At 41.5% G+C, this 21,160-nt stretch overlaps 2 protein-coding genes across 3 annotated transcripts; both read left to right on the top strand.

Annotated features, from left to right (window-relative positions):
* The first annotated feature begins 1,205 nt into the window (after nt 1-1,205).
* Nucleotides 1,206-9,241, top strand: LOC103066427 (E3 ubiquitin-protein ligase TRIM7-like). 2 transcript variants are annotated; one of them, XM_088134670.1, is made up of 4 exons: nt 1,206-1,358; nt 3,538-3,624; nt 4,745-4,819; nt 7,470-9,241. In XM_088134670.1, the coding sequence occupies exons 1-4, from the start codon at nt 1,277-1,279 to the stop codon at nt 7,991-7,993; spliced, it is 768 nt and encodes a 255-aa protein (XP_087990796.1). In that variant the 5' UTR covers nt 1,206-1,276; the 3' UTR covers nt 7,994-9,241. The 2 variants fall into 2 exon arrangements, with proteins under 2 accessions (XP_087990796.1, XP_087990797.1); XM_088134671.1 differs by lacking the exon at nt 4,745-4,819.
* Nucleotides 9,242-12,904: 3,663 nt separating this feature from the next.
* Nucleotides 12,905-20,029, top strand: LOC148216814 (E3 ubiquitin-protein ligase TRIM7-like). The gene is made up of 4 exons (XM_088134726.1): nt 12,905-12,995; nt 15,624-15,740; nt 16,526-16,600; nt 19,241-20,029. Exons 1-4 carry the CDS (start codon nt 12,905-12,907, stop codon nt 19,762-19,764), a joined length of 807 nt encoding a protein of 268 aa, XP_087990852.1. The 3' UTR covers nt 19,765-20,029.
* Nucleotides 20,030-21,160: the final 1,131 nt, after the last annotated feature.

Genomic DNA, 21,160 nt, shown 5'->3' with positions numbered 1-21,160 from the left:
GCTGACAGGGTGCTATTTATTATTTTTGGTGGGAATTCTGGCTGCTACTAGGACCCTTATCCAAAGGTGTATTTAATTTCTCATGCTTATGCCATGAGATACTTACAGAAAAGTTTGAGTCATGGGCACTCTTGCAAGCCCTTTACTCACAAATTTACTAACTACAGATCTTAGGAGTGAGGGTCCCATACTCTGAATTAAGCTCTTGGACCCAAGAGGGATAGAAATCTAAGATCTACACTAATAATTTAAAATTATTAATTTTAATAAGATTCCTGAGAATACCATGGCCAGCCAAGAAAACAACCAAATGGATCATTGAACAAATCAACCCAGAATTCTCACTCGAGGCACAAATGACCAGGCTCAAATTATCCTGCTTTGGACACAAGATGTGAAGACCCAGCTCTCTGGAGAAGATTCTAATGCTGGGAAAGGTAGAAGGAAAGAGAAGAAGAGGATGGCCAGCAGCAAGAGGTACGGACTCTGTTACAGTGGCACTGTTGGAAGAGCTTATTTTCTTACTGTCTATCTTAACCTATGGTTGTCCTATTGCTACAGCTTTACTCCTAGTTGTATCTCATCTAATCTATGAATGTCCATCTGTCCTGTTAGGTCTATGTTCTTAACCCTATATTCCAAGCTTGATATTGTCCTGTCTTGAGTATTTGCTAATTCTTTGGGTCTTTCACATTTCCCCAGGTCTTCAGCTGGAGTAGCAAAACAACTCTATTTATATTTGAGAAACCCTTTTACTCCTGTTCAGTAGACTTGTGGGATGGGTCCTCTCTGCCCCCAGCCCTCATAGTCCACTCTTCCTGCAGCTGTTTTGTGAAACTCTGCATCTGGGCTGTTGTCCACAGTGGGATTTCTTCAGTGGCTTCTTCACAGATGCTGGAGGGAATCTCTCCCCCACACCCCTCCCCATCTTTTGGCTCAGTCTTAGCAGGTCCTCCGGAAATTGCTGCTGAGTTGTTTTCTTTGAATAAAGGCCTTTTCCCATTCTCTGCAGCCTTGCAAACTGAGTTCCTCCTTCACCACACACATGCTGAGTCTTGTCTGTTTTGTGGGATGTGTTTTTCCAATTAAGAGAAGGGTGGGGCTGATTTAAAATTCTTTGCCAAGTGGCAATGTAACTTTGCATCTCAGAAGGGAAGGAAAAACGCCCACTCCTTTGAGGCAGTTCTGCAGAAGGGGAACTGAAAACTAATATTTTGGTCAAGTGTTCAGGAATGATCTCATTTGTACTACTTGCCTCCTACGGATTGCTTTGGTTATGGAAGATGAAGAGGGTTATACGGTGATAGACCGTTCAAGACGGAATATCTATGTGGATGTTGCTCCCAGCAAGAAGGAAGGTAATGATTGAAAAGAAGTTTCTATTGGCTTAGCTGGCTATTTAATGATAGTGCTGGTTGTTGATGTTAATAAAAGAGACCACTTGGGATGTAGAGTTACAGTAACCAGTTTTAATCTAGTCCCCTTCTAGGTGTGTTGTGATCACAACTCCCATCTATGCGGGAATGTAGGCAGGGTAGAGTAGAGTTTGAACAAAATTATGGGAGACCCAAATTCATAACCATTTCACCCATTAAGCTGAGCTTATGGTAATTATTCCAGAATGACTAAACACACAAGCAATAGATGAAGCAGGTGGATGATTGGACTTTCATGATAGGCTGCTATATAGCGGATGGGTTTATCAAATCGCTTGAGCTGTTAGAAAGAAAGTTTACAAGACGGGAATAAAATATGCAGGCGGTTGCTTGAAGGAGGCAGAAGACTTTATTTCTGAGAGCTTGAGACACAAAATGATCAGATGTCCCGGAGGTGGAGCTCGGGTTTCCCCAGAGTTCTTTTTATAGGGAAGATCCTATTGTTCCTTGAAAGGTGCAAAGGGAAGGAGTGGCTGCCCTCAAGGGATTCATTGAAAAGGCAATTAACCGGGATTCCAAGAGAAAGGTGAAAATCTTTAGAAGGGAGCTTCTAAGGTCAGGCACCCTAATTATGTGGGGCTTCCTGTGTTTTCCTTAACTGTTATTGTCAAATTCGAATGTAGATCTCTTGGGGAAGAAATCTTTTTATGATTTGATTAAGGCTTCAAGGAATGTTGGCCCTTCCGGTGAGGTCTTTAGTTACTTAATTTTAGGCTGGGGTGGAGGGCTGTTGATTCTTCCTCTGCTACAATTTTTAATCTTTTTAGGTGAGCCCATTCTTTATAATTTAAACATATGCCTTGATTGCTGTTAAGATCAGCAAACAGGAAGCTTTGACTTACTGCTGACTTAGGTGGACAAATCTGATTTCTTTCTCACAGAGCTTTTACTAGGTTGTACTGTATATCTTTTAATATGGTTTTTATTGAAACCTTTAAACAAGAAGACGAAAACTAATACAAAGTAATGTAAAGTAAGGAAGAAAAAAGGAAAGAAACCAAAAAGTGCAAGAAAAGGAAAAAAGTTGAAGAAAAGTAAAAAAGAAAGAAAAAAGATACAAAGAACTGCCTTCTGATATGCCTCACAGCAGTTATAAGTACAATTCTATTTAACCTCTTTTACTTATATTATAGTCCCCTGGCTCATGAGAAGATACTATCACAGTTTATCGGGGGAGTGGGGAGGGTGGCAGAACAGTGGGAAACTTTTTTAAAAATTGCAAACTTTCTAGCTGGTGAATAAGCAGCTCAAAGAGGGCAGAGGCAGACCACAATGGGGGTCATGTGCATCAGGTGGGGAAGGATGGAGGAAAGGAGTGGGTAGGCAAGAAGGAAGCATCTGATGAAAGAAGGTCGGGCTGTTGGGCCACAAGGTCTGTCTCTTTTGTACATGTGGAGTTTGTGGTGAAATGACACAGTGCTTGTGATATAATGGCTCTTTTGACAAAAACAGCCACAGCCGTAGACACCCACAACTATGTCAAAAGATGGAGAAATGTGTCACCAATCACACTGCTCTGATTTAGTCTGGCGAGATTCTGTCTAATAAATGTAAGCTAATAAAGTAACTGAGCTGTTCCTGAACTTTCTCACTGTGGTTCTTGGGCTGAACCTGACACTAATCTCACCAGACTAACTCTAACCCCCAACAACAGCAACTGTAAGCCTGACTCCCTTAGGGAGGGGCCAGTCTCCTTCTCTTCACTTCCACACCCTCCGGTTGGGGGCTGAGGAGATGCTTGGAATGTCTCTCCCCCTCCCTGTAACCTTGAAGCTCCATTACAGGATCCTCCTCGCTTATGCCTTCCATCACAATGTATTCCAAAGATTGCAAAGGAAGGAGGCAACAACCAATGTTACTTGGTTTTGGCTTAGCATACTGGGTGAGGCCAGCTGTGGAGGCATATTAACCATGGTTTATGCCCTATTGTGATGGGTAACTCCGACCAACCATGGTTTTTATTCAACAAACTATGTTTAAGCATGCCATGGGTTACGACAATGGCTGAACTTGGTAATTGGGAGTTTTTGTTGTTGTTTTCACTCTTTGTAATCTTAAAAATCTATGCCTAAAGGTCCCTGATGAAATGTTAACTCCACAGGCCTTTCAAAATGCTGGAAAATCACACTCGGGGTCATACTGGGAGGAAGCATTGCTTTGAACGTGGGGCTAATCATTCCTCTGATAGGTAGGTATCTGCTGTCAGGGGTGGGAGTGGGTTACAGAGTCGGATTTCAACCAGGAAGATCAAAGTTCAAGTCTCCACTAAGCCCAGGAACCCAGCCATTCTCTTTCAGCCAAATCCCCTTCACAGAGTTGCTGTTGTGGGAATACAATCTGTGGAAACCCCATGTGGGCCGCATTTAGCTCCAAGTCTATTCCTGCTCCTGCCCCTTATTCCATCAGTTCCTCAAAAAACAGCAGGTGGAGCTTTCACCATCAAGGAATCCATGTCAGGAAATGCTTTCTTGGGTTCATTCCTGGAAGTTAAGCTGATGCCAGCAACAGCACCCCCCACACAGGGTATGGCTGCTTTCGTCAAAACCACAAGAACATGTTGCAAGACTGTGCCTCAAGCTCCCCGCCTTTTACACACACCAGTAATGACACAATGTCTGCACAAAGGGGACAGGATTTTCAGTGTAATGCCACAATGCTGCTTTTGTGAATCTGCCCCATACCCCACCCCTGTACCACTGCCTGATTCCCACCAGGGAGCTTCGAGCTGTCCTGTTAACACCTTTCTTTTTAAAGGTTGCTATAGCCAGGAAGATTGTGTTTCCTTAAAAGTTTGGGGAAACCACTTGTTAGCCCATTGAGGTAGACCAGACTAGAAAACCAAAGTTTTGAATGCTAATACTACTTTTATTATAAGATTATTGTAAGAAATCTTGCAAGTCTCAATGCACTTTCCCCTTCTCTCCCTTTATCTTCATGAGATGTAAGGAACGTCTTGTATGAGATGCTTTTTCAGATTACATTTCTGCCTCGGACTCAGATTGCTTTTATTGGACCATTGTTTTTGACCATTTTCTTAGCACATTTTGCCCACCATTTGAAAGCTACCAGGACTGAGCTGCAGAGTTTCTTACTACTTTCCTTATCTTTGTTAGCATCAGCTTCAGTTTTATACCATCCTTTTTTTAGGGTTGTTAGAATTCTTGGTGGGGCAGATCTTGTAATCTTGCAAACCGATCTTATATTTTGTATTTGCATTTTATACGTGAATGATTTATAGTCTACTTCTGAACTGAAATAAAGGTTTTATGCATGTCTCTTCCATCGTATAACCTGAGCTTTTAAAAAAGTATTTCAGACACAAGGCACTTTCTACCCATCGACTTCAACCAGTTCATGTGGATTGATCCCAGGTACTTTAATAGGTAATTCAAAATTATTTATTTTGCTTTCTTCGTTTAGCTTTTTCAAGTCAGGATTTACAATATTGATAGCCAAAGCAACTTGTACAGATCAATCTAACTGATGCAGAACACAAAGAGCTGATGCGGTTCTCTGCAAATGTCCTTGGAAAGGCAACCACAGCAACTTAAACTGCATAGTAGTAAAAAGAAGCTGTATTCACATGACACATTTACACATGATTTACTCTACTATCCTAATTTGTTAGGTTCACACAACACACTAATGGAAATCCAAAGAAACACATTATGGCTTAATGTAGAGGTTCTCAACTCTGAGATCATGACCTCCAAAATGATAAATGGATTTGTGCAATGGCCTTGGCCCCATGAACAAAAGTATTTCATTGGGGCTATTAGGGCTGGGCAAGAAATAAATATACCTCTTTGAATAGATCATAATTTAATCTATTTAGTGAATAAAACAACCTTAGAATGTTACCATTTTTCTTGTTTCCTTAACGTTCCCAGAGGCTACATTAAGCAAACAGGAAAAATGGTAAGATTGCTTGGCTCCAGAATCTCAGCAGACATCATTTTCTGACAAATAACACACTGACGCTGCTCTCTCCTGTAATAAACACACTTGTGGAATCAAAAGATATGTCATTTTCATCAGATACTTTCTTAACGTAGCATTATTTTTATTAGCACTCCTTTATTTTTAGCTTTTCTCTTTGCATCCAGTAAAAAACGTTTCCATTTGGAAAGGGTAGAAATTTAAAATAATGGCAAAAATGTTGAACATGTATACTTCTAACAAGACTCCAAATATATTTCTAAGACCCTACGTACACCAGCAGAAAGGCTGGAGGCTCTCAACTGTTTCCAACAGAAGACAAAACCAAGAATTGGGGTCAGTTTCAATAGATTGCCAATATCCAGTATTACTTTCTGTCATGGTCAGTAGGTCTGACTTCTTATTCTCTATAGAAATGAGAGCTTTGCCCTTTTCTATTGCATTAAAAAACCCAAACCCACAGAATAAATGTCATTTCAAGCAAAGCAAATTATCAAAGTTTTCGGCATAATGGAAGATTGTAGTAGGTGACTTTAATGATTATTGAAAGGACACAGAAGTATGAAAAAGTTCATTTCAAAATAGTCTTCTACAATATATGGAATAATTTGAAGGGTATATAGTTGGTGGCTCATAGAAACCTTGTGCCTTTGCTAAAAAGAGCAAATAGATAGAAAATGAATTAATAATTCGTGAGTTCAAATACCAAACCTCAGGTACCATTTAAACAATATTTGTGACCTCTTACTAAGTAGCTCACGGCCCCAGGGGCCTCCCAAGCACATTTGGAGAACACCTGGCATAGTGTGAAGTGTGACCCTAGCTACATATAGAATACACACGTCAAAATTCTTATTACCATATGGATATTGAAAAAGGAATTGGGATGGAAGCCACAAATTGTCTATACGTTGTAGAAGTAAGGACCAATTTGGTATCTTATAACCTGGTTTGACTGATACAGTAAGTAAAATCTTACGGTATAGTAATCATTAAATTAATGGTTTAATGGAGCATTCCAGGGGAAGAGTGTCCCTGAATGCCAAATGTCCATTAAATCTGAAATTTTATCATTTGCATGAATTTGCATCATTTGTGGCAATTTATATCATTTACATCAATTACAGAGGCTGTATGGGGTTTTTTTTTGCCAAGTATGCAGTTGGCTTAACCACGCTGGAAGTAGTCAACTTTTTCAGGGATTGGGGAGTCCGCAAAAATTATTATTATTATTATTATTATTATTATTATTATTATTATTATTATTATTATTATTTTTTATTGGATTTCTCCCCCGCCCATCTCCTCCACAATAGGGGACTCTGGGCAGCTTACAAAGACATTAAAACTATAAATATATATAAAATATATAATATATATAGAATTTAACAATACTAAAAAAGGAAAATACAAGAAGATGGAAAATCAGGCCAGAGAGAGCCAGCCACTATGGGGCTAGCCATCTCCCTGCTTGAGATATTCCCTCCCCGCCCCAGGCCAAGTGACAGAGCCAGGTGTTCAAGGCCCTTCGGAAGGCCAGGAGTGAGGGGGCCAATCGCACCTCCGGGGGCAGGATGTTCCAAAGAGTGGGGGCTACCACAGAGAAGGCCCGCCTTCTGGACCCTGCTAATCGAAGTTCTTTTGCTGAGGGGGTCCGAAGCATGCCCTCTCTGTGAACGGGTGGGATGGGTTGAAGTCATAGGGGAGAGGCGGTCCCTTAGGTAACCTGGCCCCATGCCATGTACGGCTTTAAAGGTAATAACCAACACCTTGAATCGGACCTGGAAGCAAACTGGCACCCAATGCAGCTCATGGAGCAATAGTGTTACATGGGCTCTTCTCGGGGCTCCAAAAATAGCCCGTGCGGCCGCATTCTGGACCAGCTATAGTTTCCGGATACTCTGCAAGTGTAGTCTATCTGGGAGATAACAAGGGCATGAGTGACTGTTCGAAGAGCATCTTTGATGTTGTCTATGGCATCCAGAGTCAGCTGAATGGAAGTCTGAAGAACTGAGATTGTAATGTGCACATTTGGAAAGGAAAAAAGTACAGAAGTCCTGCAGATAAATTCATCCTTTTGCTTTTCTCCTGTAGACTCTGTGACCTTTGATCCAGACACAGCTCACCGCCGCCTCATCGTTTCTCAGGATCGGAAAACTGTGAGATGGGGAGAGGCAGAACAACAACTTCCTGACAACCCTCAAAGATTCAACCCGCGGGTGTGGGTTTTGGGCCAGAACGGGTTCCAGTCAGGAAAGCATTGCTGGGAGGTGGAAGTCAAACATGATGGAGAATGGGCCGTGGGAGTTGCCAGGGAGTCAGTGAAGAGAAAAGGAATGACCGATTTTAGCCCCACAGAAGGCATCTGGGCTATTGGAGAATATTGGGGGAAAGGAAATTACTTGGCTTTTACTGCTCCGCAACACACCAGGCTCTCTTTTAAAAAGAAGCCCCGGCAGATTCGTGTGCTTCTGGATTATCTGTATCAACAGGTGGAATTCTTCAATGCAGAAACAAGGACTTCCATATTCTTTTTCTCGAATGCATCGTTCTCTGGAGAAAGAGTCTACCCCTGGTTCCGGGTGTGGGATGGAACCGAGCTTGTGCTTCATCCGTAACATCCAACGCTTCGTGAAAAAGGAGTGTCTTCTCATCTAACCTTCTGCAACTGGCTGCCCTGCTGGCCAAGAATGGTGGGAGCTGTGGTCTAGCACATCTTGAGGGTGGCCAACTGGAGTACATCATTGGGATGGTGAACATTATTGCATCATGTCTCTTGCAGAAATGCTGACCTCAACCATCCATACAGAGATACCTGACCTCCTTTACCTAACACCTTCTAGAAATTTTGGGAATGATACATATCATTAAGTCACCATTTTGGGGAAGCCTAGTCTGGGCTGTAGTAAAGACCACAACCGAGTTTATTCTCTGCAGTCATGAGCAGTGAATAGATTCAAATCTTCTCTCTACAGAGACAGAAAAGCGACATGTTCATTTTTAATTTGAGGTGGCAGCTACAGTTGACCATGTTCCACTTCTCAGGAGGTCTTAACTGAAAAGAACATTTGATGTAGCTGAGCATTTTTGGAGAAAGTTGGGGAATGAAAATGTCTTGCAATAATCCTCTTAGTTATCCTGCTGGGAAGAAGAAGAATTCGTAAAAATAGTTTCTCCTCCATAATCCCATTCCACAGATTTATGTACACCAAGGTTTGCTTTACCATAGTTGAGAGGTAAACCACAGTTGAATGGATTTGCACAGTGTTTCCACAAACAAGCAAACCCCATTTTAATTTTTTCTGTGAAATGAACCCAGCCAATTTGATTTGGTTGAAGATTACTAAACTATGTGACAATTCGCAATGGCATAGTGGTTAAGGTGTCAGACTAGGAGTGGTGAGGGCCAGGTTCAAGTTTACTCTTGGCCTTGGATCACGCTGAGTGGCCTAGGACAGATCCTTAATTCTCAGTTCAACCTACTTCAGAAGGTTGCTGTTGTGGGGAAAAATTGAAGGAGAGAGTGCTATGTAGACTACCATGACGTCTTGGAAGAAGGTGGGGTCTTATTAAAAACATCTTGTTTTAGCTTTAATACCTCCACCTAAAGTTAGAGAAGATTATATATTTGTTGATTTCTCCATGCAGAACAGAATTTTAAAATTAAAACTGTGATAGACAACCTACAATGTGAATTCCAAGCAAATCTCATATTGCACTTTTATTATTGTATCATTCTGTTATTTTTGCACGGTTTTCTTTTCTTTCTGTTACTTTTTAATCTTATGTTTGATGCCCAATGTTGCAAGCAAACAGATGGGTGCTATATAAATCACGAAAATAAGTAAAATAAATTATAACTTAGGAATGTTGCTTAAATCCCGTGTCCAAGTCTTTCCTGCAAACATTAAAGACTTGAATTTCACAATAACCTGAGATTAACAATACATAATAATACACAGTAACATTGACCACAGGAGGCAGTTGTTTTCTTTGTGTGTCAAGCAAGCCTGAGAGTCATGCTTCCTAGTATTTGGGTGTCTGTGTGTTTTCAAATCCGTCTTCCTGGCAACATTTTCGCAAGTGCTTTGCAGCCAACCTCTTCTTCCTGGGGCTCAGAGAAGGGAACAGGTTCAGAATCACTCAGTTGGTTTCATGCCTAAGGCAGGACTAGACGTCACGCGCCTTTAACCACTACCCCAAACTGCCTGTTGTCCTAATATTAAGATGAGCTGATCATCCCAGCTATGACACAGCTACTGTATATTCAACTGCATGTAAAAAATGAACTTCCAAACGTTAGAAGATCCTCACAGAGTTGCGGGAAGTAGGCCGTGCCTTCTGAAAAGCTCAGTCACTTCCCATCTACCACAGCGTTTCTCAACCTTGGGAACTTTAAGGTGTGTGGACATCAATGCCCAGAACTCCCCCACCAGCCATGCTGGCTGGGGAACTGTGGGAGCTGAAGTCCACAGATCTTGAAGTTCCCAAGGCTGAGAAACACTGATCTCGCACCTGCCTTTTAGCCAGTTTCTCTGCTTTTTAAACCTTTGACAAGAAAACAAGCGGGGAAGGAAGGAATCGTGTTGCTTTGTTCATCCCATTTTCCACAGCAATAGAGCTTTCCCTAGCCTGAGCCCCCAAATAGCCATGGGGACTGTAAGCTCCATGTCAGTATGGCCAGGAGTACAATCTTCCCTTGGGCTTAATTTCTTTTGCAAAGAAGTCAGGACGGCCTTGTAGCCTCAACGCAATTTACCTTTAGAAAGGAAAAGGGTCTCCGTCCAATAGGAGATTAGAGGCTTTCAGTTGGATCATCTGGTAGAGAAGCTCAGATTGCCAAATACAGGCAGTCCTTGCTTAATGACCACAACTGGGACCAGAATTTAGGTGGCTCAGTGATGCAGTTGTTAAGTGAGTCATCACGTGACTGGACCCAATTTTAGGACCTTTTTTGTGGCATTTGTTAAGCAAATCACACAGTTCCCCATTGATTTTGCTTGCTGGAAGGCAGCTGGGAAGGTCACAAATGGTGATCACATGATTGCAGGGGTGTTGCAACAGTCATTACCTCAGGCACTGGTCATAAGTCACTTTTCTGGCACTGTCCTAACTTTGAATGATTGCTAAGCAAATGGTTGTTAAGTGAGGACTACCTGTACAACGCTCTTACATTTAGCATATTCACAGGGATGTCTCCCCGATGTGGACATTGCAGTGTCACACAAGATCTCTATGCTGAGAAAATCTTTTTCCGTGCTCAGAACTCTATAATGTCTATCTCATGCATTTGAGAGCCTCACAAGTTTTGATAAGGAACTAAACTTCTGCCACACTCCAATTTTTTGTTTATATACTTTTTTCCTAATCTGGAACCCCTGGGGTTTGCCAGGCCCGTAATGAGTAAAGCATTGTCCATTCTCTAAGGATGTATGCTTTTTCTTTCATGGTGCCTCACAGAGGTTGACTGTTGGCGAAAATATTTCCCACACTTGCACAATGGAGGCTTCTCTGCTCTGCAGACCCACCAACTTCTCAAGATGCTTCCATGTGAATGTGACATTTCCCATCTCCTGAATGTTTAACAACCTTCTCCCATGCAGATCTTCTGATGGGTTTGAAGTGAATGCAAACAAAACAATCAATTAGGTACTGGGCAGTTATACAGCACTCCAAAGCCAGCTAGTCAGAGAGTCCTAAAAGCCTGGGAAATAAATAAACCAGCAAACAAACAAGGAAACTGGGTTTCAGATTCATAAGTTAAATAAGTTATATAGTTTAGATGAACCACCAAATTATCCCAAACTGCCTGATGTCGAGATTTGAGCCTGAATGGGGGCCACATAGGTGCATTCTCTGAGATGAAGCCATAAAACCTAGGTTAGCAAGGGAACCACCACATACCCTCCTGGATGGGCTGACAGGGTGCTATTTATTTATTATTTTTGGTGGGAATTCTGGTTGCTACTAGAACCCTTATCCAAAGGTTATTTAATATCTCGTCCTTATCCCATGAGATACTTATGGAAAAGTTTGAGTCATGAGCATTCTTACAAGGGGGATAGAAATCTAAGATCTAAATTAATAATTTAAAATGTTTTATACCTATTTGGGGAATTTGGGGAGAAGAGTCCTAAAAATACCATGGCCCACCAGAAGAACAAACAAATGGATCATTGAACAAATCACCCTGTGTCCTCACTCAAGGCACAAACGACCAGACTCAAATTATCCTCCTTTGGACACATTATGTGAAGACCCAGCTCTCTGGAAAAGGCTCTAATGCTGGGAAGGGTGAAAGGAAAGAGAAGAAGAGGACAACCAGCAGCAAGGGGCAAAGATTCTATTACATTGGCACTGTTGGGAGAGCTGAAGGACCAGGTTAGGGACAGATCTTCATGGGAAAAAAATCATCTACGTGGTCACTAAGAGTCGACAATGACTTGATGGCACTTAATCAGTCAATCAATCCATTTGGAAAATTAAGATGAATTGTGTCTTCTATAATACTCTAACTTTGGATCAATTCTCTCTTCCAATTCTTGTTTGCGTCTTTCTGATGTACAAAAAATTGGACTTGGTCTATCTCAGAGAGCTTCTTGGTCATTTAATTCACCTTGGTGGCTCCTGAAATTCCAACTCTGTGAGACATTTGAATCTTTAATTGAATGCTAAAGAGGGAGACACTAATCAATTTTCCACTTGGATGAAATAGTCTTGGAAAAGAAGGGTGCCACTGAATTTGTTTAGGAAAGCCTTTTTGTGTTGTCTCTGTCTTGCCTTTCCACATCATGTGGTTCTTGTGTAAATGACAATTTCCCCTAGTTGTATCTCATCCAATCTATGAATATCCATCTGTTCTGTTAGGTCTGTGTTCTTAACCCTATATTCCAAGCTTGATATTGTCCTGTCTTGAGTATTTGCTAATTCTTTGGGTCTTTCATATTTCCCCAGGTCTTCAAGTAGAGTAGCAAAACAACTCCATTTATATTTGAGAAACCCTTTTACTCCTGTTCAGTAGACTTGTGGGATGGGTTGTCTCTGCCCCCAGCCCTCACAGTCCTCTCTTCCTGCAGCTGTTTTGCAAAACTCTGTACCTGGGCTGTCATCCACAGTGGGATTGCTTCAGTGGCTTCTTCACAGATGCTGGGGGGAATCTTACCCCCCCACACCCCTCCCCATCTTTTGGCTCAGTCTTAGCAGGTCGTCCTGGAATTCCTACTGAGTTGTTTTCTTTGAATAAGGTCTTTTCCCATTCTCTGCAGATTTGCAAACTGAGTTCCTCCTTCACCACACACATGCTGAGTCTTGTCTGTTTTGTGGGATGTGTTTTTCCAATTAAGAGGAGGGTGGGGCTGATTTAAAATTCTTTGCCAAGTGGCAATGTAACTTTGCATCTCAGGAGAGAAGGAGAACTGCCCACTCATTTGGGGCAGTTCCACAGATGGGGAATTGAAAACTAATATTTTGGTCTGGTGCTCAGGAATGAACTCATCAGTATTACTTGAATTGTGAGGATTGCTTACATTATGGAAGATGAAGATGGTTACATGATAATAGAACGTTCAAGACAGACTATCTCTGTGGATGCTGCTCCCAGCAAGAAGGAAGGAAATGAAGGTAAGAAGTGTCTATTAGCTTTAGCTGGCTAATGATAGTGTTGGTTGTTGATGTTAATAAAAGAGACCACTTGCAATGTACAGTTGCGGTAGTCTGTTTTACTCTAGTACCTTTCTAGGTTTGTTGTGATCACAACTCCCATCTATGCAGGAATGTAGGCAGGGTAGAGTAGAGTTTGAACAAAATTATGGGAGACCCAAATTCATAACCTTCTCACCCATTAAGCTGAGCTTATGCTAATTATTCCAGAATGACTAAACACACCAGCAGTATATGAAGCAGGTGGATGATTGGACTTTCATGATAGGCTGCTACATAGCAGATGGGTTTATCAAATGGTTTGAACTTCTACTAGGTAAACCTCTCTATATATGTATTTTAATATAATTTTTGTTGAAACGTTCAAACTAGAAGATAAAAACTAATACAAAGTAATGTAAAGTAAGGAAGAAAAAAGGGAAAGAAAGCAAAAAGTGCAAGGAAAGAAAAAAAAGTTGAAGGAAAAGAAAAAAGAAAGAAAAAAGATACAAAGAATTGCCTTCTGATATGCTTCACAGCAGTTAATAGCACGATTCTATTTTAACCTCTTTTACTGTTATTATAGTCCCCCGATTCATGAGAAGATACTATCACAGTTTATCGGGGGAGTGGGGAGGGTGGCAGAACAGTGGGAAACCTTTTTAAAAATTGCAAACTTTCTAGCTGGTGAATAAGCAGCCCAAAGAGAGCAGAGGCAGACCACAATGGGGGTCATGTGCATCAGGTGGGGAAGGAAGAACTGGATGGGGGAAAAGGGGTGGGCGGGCAGGACGGAGGCATCTGATGAAAGAAGGTCGGGCTGTTGGGCTAGAAGGCCTGTCTCTTTTGGATAAGTGGAGTTTGTGGTGAAATGGTGGTTTCCACAAAAACAGCCCAAGCCAAAGACACCCACAACTATGTCAAAAGTTTGAGAAAAGTGTCACCAATCTCATTGCTCTCCATTCAATCCCTTCCTGCCACTCTGCAGCCTCCTTGGCTTCTCACCCATCAGAAACATTTCCATAGAAGGGGTCTCTACATGATGCCTTCCCTTGGGGTTGAATGGAAGGCAAGGAGGCTGCAGACAACACTGGAGAGATGGTGGTACCAGAAAACACAGGATATTCAGACCCCCAGGCGTTGGCCACCTCATCACAACTAAATAAGTGCAATAAAACATTCCCTGAACACATCAGAAGTTCACTAAAATTCTTCTCTCCTTTGAAATGGAAAAAAGAAACTCTTCCTCATCAAATTGAATAGCAAGTGGAAAAAATGGAGATTATTTTCCTCCCAAACAACACAAGTTTAGAATTTTTGTATTTATTTTTAAGTGAGAATTATATTTTCACCTACCAGCATAGCCACAATGTAATGTGTTGGGTTTGTGCCACAGGGGTGTAGATATAATGAAGACAGAGAAGACCATGACCTTCAGGCCCTCGGTCTTTAACAAAACAAAACAGTTGGGGTCGGCTGCAGTACTCTGTGTGTGCACCTATAGGGTGGCACAATGGGTAGAGGTGCCTGGCAGGCAGAAACCGTGTAGGTAAGTGCCAGCTGCCAACACTGCCCCATAACTGACAGAGTATCTTTTCACCAATGCAGCCACTGTCACTAGGTGTCCCCCAACTCTTGACAGCTCTTTGGGGGCACAACCTGAAGGTATTTCCAAAGATTGCAAAGGAAGGAGGCAAGAACCAATGTTACTAGGTTTTGGCTTAGCTTATTGGATGAAGCCAGCTGTTGGGGCATATAAACCATGGTTTATGGCCTATTGTGATAGGTGGCCCCAATCAACTGTGGCTTTTATTCAACATACCATCTTTAAGCATATCATGGGTTAGGACAATGTGTGAACCTGGTCACTGGGAGTTTTTGCTGTTGTTTTCATTCTTTGTGGCTGAAGGTCCCTGATGAAATGTTAACTCCACAGGCCCTTCAAAATGCTGGAAAATCGCACTCGGGCTCACCCTGGGAGGAAGTGTTGCTTTGAACCTGGGCCTAATCATTCTTCTGATAGGTAGGTACCTATAGAAGAGAATATGTGTAGCTCAGGATTGAACTGTGGAGTCCTTGGTGTTCACTGAGCTTGGTTGGTTTCTTGCAGATGTTTCATTACCCAACTAGGTAACATCTTCAGTGCTAGAAGGGAGTGGGGTTTGCTCTCTGTTTATATAGAATAGCTTGCCCTGTCAGTGTTGGTAGGTGCTGTTTTCTCACTGGGAGATCCTTGATTAGATGGTTGTTTACCAACACTGTCAGGGCAAGCCATGGTATGTAAAAAGAGAGCAAACCCTACTCTCTTCTAGCAGTGAAGATGTTACCTAGTTGGGTAATGAAACGTCTGCAAGGAAACAACCAAGCTCAGAGAACACCAAGGACTCCACAGGTAGGTATGTGCTGTAAGGATGTGGAGTGGGTTACAGAGTTGGATTTCAACCAGGAAGATCAAAGTTCAAGTCTCCACTAAGCCCTGGAACCCAGCCATTCTCTTTCACCCAAATCCCCTTCACAGAGTTGCTGTTGTGGGAATGCAATCTGTGGAAACCCCATGTGGGCCACATTTAGCTCCAAGGCTATTCCTGCTCCTGCCCCTTATTCCATCAGTTCCTCAAAAAACAGCAGGTGGAGCTTTCACCATCAAGGAATCCATGTCAGGAAATGCTTTCTTGGGTTCATTCCTGGAAGTTAAGCTGATGCCAGCAACAGCACCCCCCACACAGGGTATGGCTGCTTTCGTCAAAACCACAAGAACATGTTGCAAGACTGTGCCTCAAGCTCCCCGCCTTTTACACACACCAGTAATGACACAATGTCTGCACAAAGGGGACAGGATTTTCAGTGTAATGCCACAATGCTGCTTTTGTGAATCTGCCCCATACCCCACCCCTGTACCACTGCCTGATTCCCACCAGGGAGCTTCGAGCTGTCCTGTTAACACCTTTCTTTTTAAAGGTTGCTATAGCCAGGAAGATTGTGTTTCCTTAAAAGTTTGGGGAAACCACTTGTTAGCCCATTGAGGTAGACCAGACTAGAAAACCAAAGTTTTGAATGCTAATACTACTTTTATTATAAGATTATTGTAAGAAATCTTGCAAGTCTCAATGCACTTTCCCCTTCTCTCCCTTTATCTTCATGAGATGTAAGGAATGTCTTGTATGAGATGCTTTTTCAGATTACATTTCTGCCTCGGACTCAGTTTGCTTTTATTGGACCATTGTTTTTGACCATTTTCTTAGCACATTTTGCCCACCATTTGAAAGCTACCAGGACTGAGCTGCAGAGTTTCTTACTACTTTCCTTATCTTTGTTAGCATCAGCTTCAGTTTTATACCATCCTTTTTTTAGGGTTGTTAGAATTCTTGGTGGGGCAGATCTTGTAATCTTGCAAACCGATCTTATATTTTGTATTTGCATTTTATACGTGAATGATTTATAGTCTACTTCTGAACTGAAATAAAGGTTTTATGCATGTCTCTTCCATCGTATAACCTGAGCTTTTAAAAAAGTATTTCAGACACAAGGCACTTTCTACCCATCGACTTCAACCAGTTCATGTGGATTGATCCCAGGTACTTTAATAGGTAATTCAAAATTATTTATTTTGCTTTCTTCGTTTAGCTTTTTCAAGTCAGGATTTACAATATTGATAGCCAAAGCAACTTGTACAGATCAATCTAACTGATGCAGAACACAAAGAGCTGATGCGGTTCTCTGCAAATGTCCTTGGAAAGGCAACCACAGCAACTTACCCTGCACAGTAGTAAAAAGAAGTTGTATTCACATGACACATTTACACATGATTTACTCTACTATCCTAATTTGTTAGGTTCACACAACACACTAATGGAAATCCAAAGAAACACATTATGGCTTAATGTAGAGGTTCTCAACTCTGAGATCATGACCTCCAAAATGATAAATGGATTTGTGCAATGGCCTTGGCCCCATGAACAAAAGTATTTCATTGGGGCTATTAGGGCTGGGCAAGAAATAAATATACCTCTTTGAATAGATCATAATTTAATCTATTTATCGAATAAAACAACCTTAGAATCTTACAATGTTTCTTGTTTGTTTAACGTTCCCAGAGGCTACATTAAGCAAACAGGAAAAATGGTAAGATTGCTTGGCTCCAGAATCTCAGCAGACATCATTTTCTGACAAATAACACACTGACGCTGCTCTCTCCTGTAATAAACACACTTGTGGAATCAAAAGATATGTCATTTTCATCAGATACTTTCTTAACGTAGCATTATTTTTATTAGCACTCCTTTATTTTTAGCTTTTCTCTTTGCATCCAATAAAAAATGTTTCCATTTGGAAAGGGTAGAAATTTAAAATAATGGCAAAAATGTTGAACATGTATACTTCTAACAAGACTCCAAATATATTTCTAAGACCCTACGTACACCAGCAGAAAGGCTGGAGGCTCTCAACTGTTTCCAAGAGAAGACAAAACCAAGAATCGGGGTCAGTTTCAATAGATTGCCAATATCCAATATTACTTTCTGTCATGGTCAGTAGGTCTGACTTGTTATGAAATGAGAGCTTTGCCCTTGTCTGTTGCATTAAAAAACCCAAACCCACAGAATAAATGTCAATTCAAGCAAAGCAAATTATCAAAGTTTTCGGCATAATGGAAGATTGTCGTAGATGCCTTTGATGATTATATAAAAGGACACAGAAGTATGAAAAAGGTCATTTCAAAATAGTCTTCTACAATATATGGAATAATTTGAAGGGTATATAGTTGGTGGCTCATAGAAACCTTGTGCCTTTGCTAAAAAGAGCAAATAGATAGAAAATGAATTAATAATTCGTGAGTTCAAATACCAAACCTCAGGTACCATTTAAACAATATTTGTGACCTCTTACTAAGTAGCTCACGGCCCCAGGGGCCTCCCAAGCACATTTGGAGAACACCTGGCATAGTGTGAAGTGTGACCCTAGCTACATATAGAATACACACGTCAAAATTCTTATTACCATATGGATATTGAAAAAGGAATTGGGATGGAAGCCACAAATTATCTATTCATTGTAGAAGTAAGACCCAATTTGGTATCTTATAACCTGCTTTGACTGATACAGTAAGTAAAATTTTACAGTATAGTAATCATTAAATTAATGGTTTAATGGACCATTCCAGGGGAAGAGTGTCCCTGAATGCGAAATGTCCGTTAAATCTGAAATGTTTATCATTTGCATGAATTTGCATCATTTGTGGCAATTTATATAATTTACATCAATTACAGAGGCTGTATGGGGTTTTTTTTTGTGAAGTATGCAGTTGGCTTAACCACACTGGAAGTAGTAAAGTTATTCAGTGGTTGGGGAGTCCACAAAAATTATTATTATTATTATTATTATTATTATTATTATTATTATTATTATTATTATTTATTGGATTTCTCCCCCGCCCATCTCCTCCACAATAGGGGACTCTGGGCAGCTTACAAAGACATTAAAACTATAAATATATATAAAATATATAATATATATAGAATTTAACAATACTAAAAAAGGAAAATACAAGAAGATGGAAAATCAGGCCAGAGAGAGCCAGCCACTATGGGGCTAGCCATCTCCCTGCTTGAGATATTCCCTCCCCGCCCCAGGCCAAGTGACAGAGCCAGGTGTTCAAGGCCCTTCGGAAGGCCAGGAGTGAGGGGGCCAATCGCACCTCCGGGGGCAGGATGTTCCAAAGAGTGGGGGCTACCACAGAGAAGGCCCGCCTTCTGGACCCTGCTAATCGAAGTTCTTTTGCTGAGGGGGTCCGAAGCATGCCCTCTCTCTGTGAACGGGTGGGATGGGTTGAAGTCATAGGGGAGAGGCGGTCCCTTAGGTAACCTGGCCCCATGCCATGTACGGCTTTAAAGGTAATAACCAACACCTTGAATCGGACCTGGAAGCAAACTGGCACCCAATGCAGCTCATGGAGCAATAGTGTTACATGGGCTCTTCTCGGGGCTCCAAAAATAGCCCGTGCGGCCGCATTCTGGACCAGCTATAGTTTCCGGATACTCTGCAAGTGTAGTCTATCTGGGAGATAACAAGGGCATGAGTGACTGTTCGAAGAGCATCTTTGATGTTGTCTATGGCATCCAGAGTCAGCTGAATGGAAGTCTGAAGAACTGAGATTGTAATGTGCACATTTGGAAAGGAAAAAAGTACAGAAGTCCTGCAGATAAATTCATCCTTTTGCTTTTCTCCTGTAGACTCTGTGACCTTTGATCCAGACACAGCTCACCGCCGCCTCATCGTTTCTCAGGATCGGAAAACTGTGAGATGGGGAGAGGCAGAACAACAACTTCCTGACAACCCTCAAAGATTCAACCCGCGGGTGTGGGTTTTGGGCCAGAACGGGTTCCAGTCAGGAAAGCATTGCTGGGAGGTGGAAGTCAAACATGATGGAGAATGGGCCGTGGGAGTTGCCAGGGAGTCAGTGAAGAGAAAAGGAATGACCGATTTTAGCCCCACAGAAGGCATCTGGGCTATTGGAGAATATTGGGGGAAAGGAAATTACTTGGCTTTTACTGCTCCGGAACACACCAGGCTCTCTTTTAAAAAGAAGCCCCGGCAGATTCGTGTGCTTCTGGATTATCTGTATCAACAGGTGGAATTCTTCAATGCAGAAACAAGGACTTCCATATTCTTTTTCTCGAATGCATCCTTCTCTGGAGAAAGAGTCTACCCCTGGTTCCGGGTGTGGGATGGAACCGAGCTTGTGCTTCATCCGTAACATCCAACGCTTCGTGAAAAAGGAGTGTCTTCTCATCTAACCTTCTGCAACTGGCTGCCCTGCTGGCCAAGAATGGTGGGAGCTGTGGTCTAGCACATCTTGAGGGTGGCCAACTGGAGTACATCATTGGGATGGTGAACATTATTGCATCATGTCTCTTGCAGAAATGCTGACCTCAACCATCCATACAGAGATACCTGACCTCCTTTACCTAACACCTTCTAGAAATTTTGGGAATGATACATATCATTAAGTCACCATTTTGGGGAAGTCTAGTCTGGGCTGTAGTAAAGACCACAACCGAGTTTATTCTCTGCAGTCATGAGCAGTGAATAGATTCAAATCTTCTCTCTACAGAGACAGAAAAGCGACATGTTCATTTTTAATTTGAGGTGGCAGCTACAGTTGACCATGTTCCACTTCTCAGGAGGTCTTAACTGAAAAGAACATTTGATGTAGCTGAGCATTTTTGGAGAAAGTTGGGGAATGAAAATGTCTTGCAATAATCCTCTTAGTTATCCTGCTGGGAAGAAGAAGAATTCGTAAAAATAGTTTCTCCTCCATAATCCCATTCCACAGATTTATGTACACCAAGGTTTGCTTTACCATAGTTGAGAGGTAAACCACAGTTGAATGGATTTGCACAGTGTTTCCACAAACAAGCAAACCCCATTTTAATTTTTTCTGTGAAATGAACCCAGCCAATTTGATTTGGTTGAAGATTACTAAACTATGTGACAATTCGCAATGGCATAGTGGTTAAGGTGTCAGACTAGGAGTGGTGAGGGCCAGGTTCAAGTTTACTCTTGGCCTTGGATCACGCTGAGTGGCCTAGGACAGATCCTTAATTCTCAGTTCAACCTACTTCAGAAGGTTGCTGTTGTGGGGAAAAATTGAAGGAGAGAGTGCTATGTAGACTACCATGACGTCTTGGAAGAAGGTGGGGTCTTATTAAAAACATCTTGTTTTAGCTTTAATACCTCCACCTAAAGTTAGAGAAGATTATATATTTGTTGATTTCTCCATGCAGAACAGAATTTTAAAATTAAAACTGTGATAGACAACCTACAATGTGAATTCCAAGCAAATCTCATATTGCACTTTTATTATTGTATCATTCTGTTATTTTTGCACGGTTTTCTTTTCTTTCTGTTACTTTTTAATCTTATGTTTGATGCCCAATGTTGCAAGCAAACAGATGGGTGCTATATAAATCACGAAAATAAGTAAAATAAATTATAACTTAGGAATGTTGCTTAAATCCCGTGTCCAAGTCTTTCCTGCAAACATTAAGACTTGAATTTCACAATAACCTGAGATTAACAATACATAATAATACACAGTAACATTGACCACAGGAGGCAGTTGTTTTCTTTGTGTGTCAAGCAAGCCTGAG

The sequence above is a fragment of the Python bivittatus genome, unplaced genomic scaffold (genome assembly GCF_059951505.1).
Source record: "Python bivittatus isolate LINGU-HERP-01145 unplaced genomic scaffold, Pbiv_v1 ctg000080_np1212, whole genome shotgun sequence".
NCBI lineage: Eukaryota > Metazoa > Chordata > Lepidosauria > Squamata > Pythonidae > Python > Python bivittatus.
Note: the sequence above shows the minus strand (reverse complement) of the source record. Positions and strands in the feature narration are given on the sequence as shown.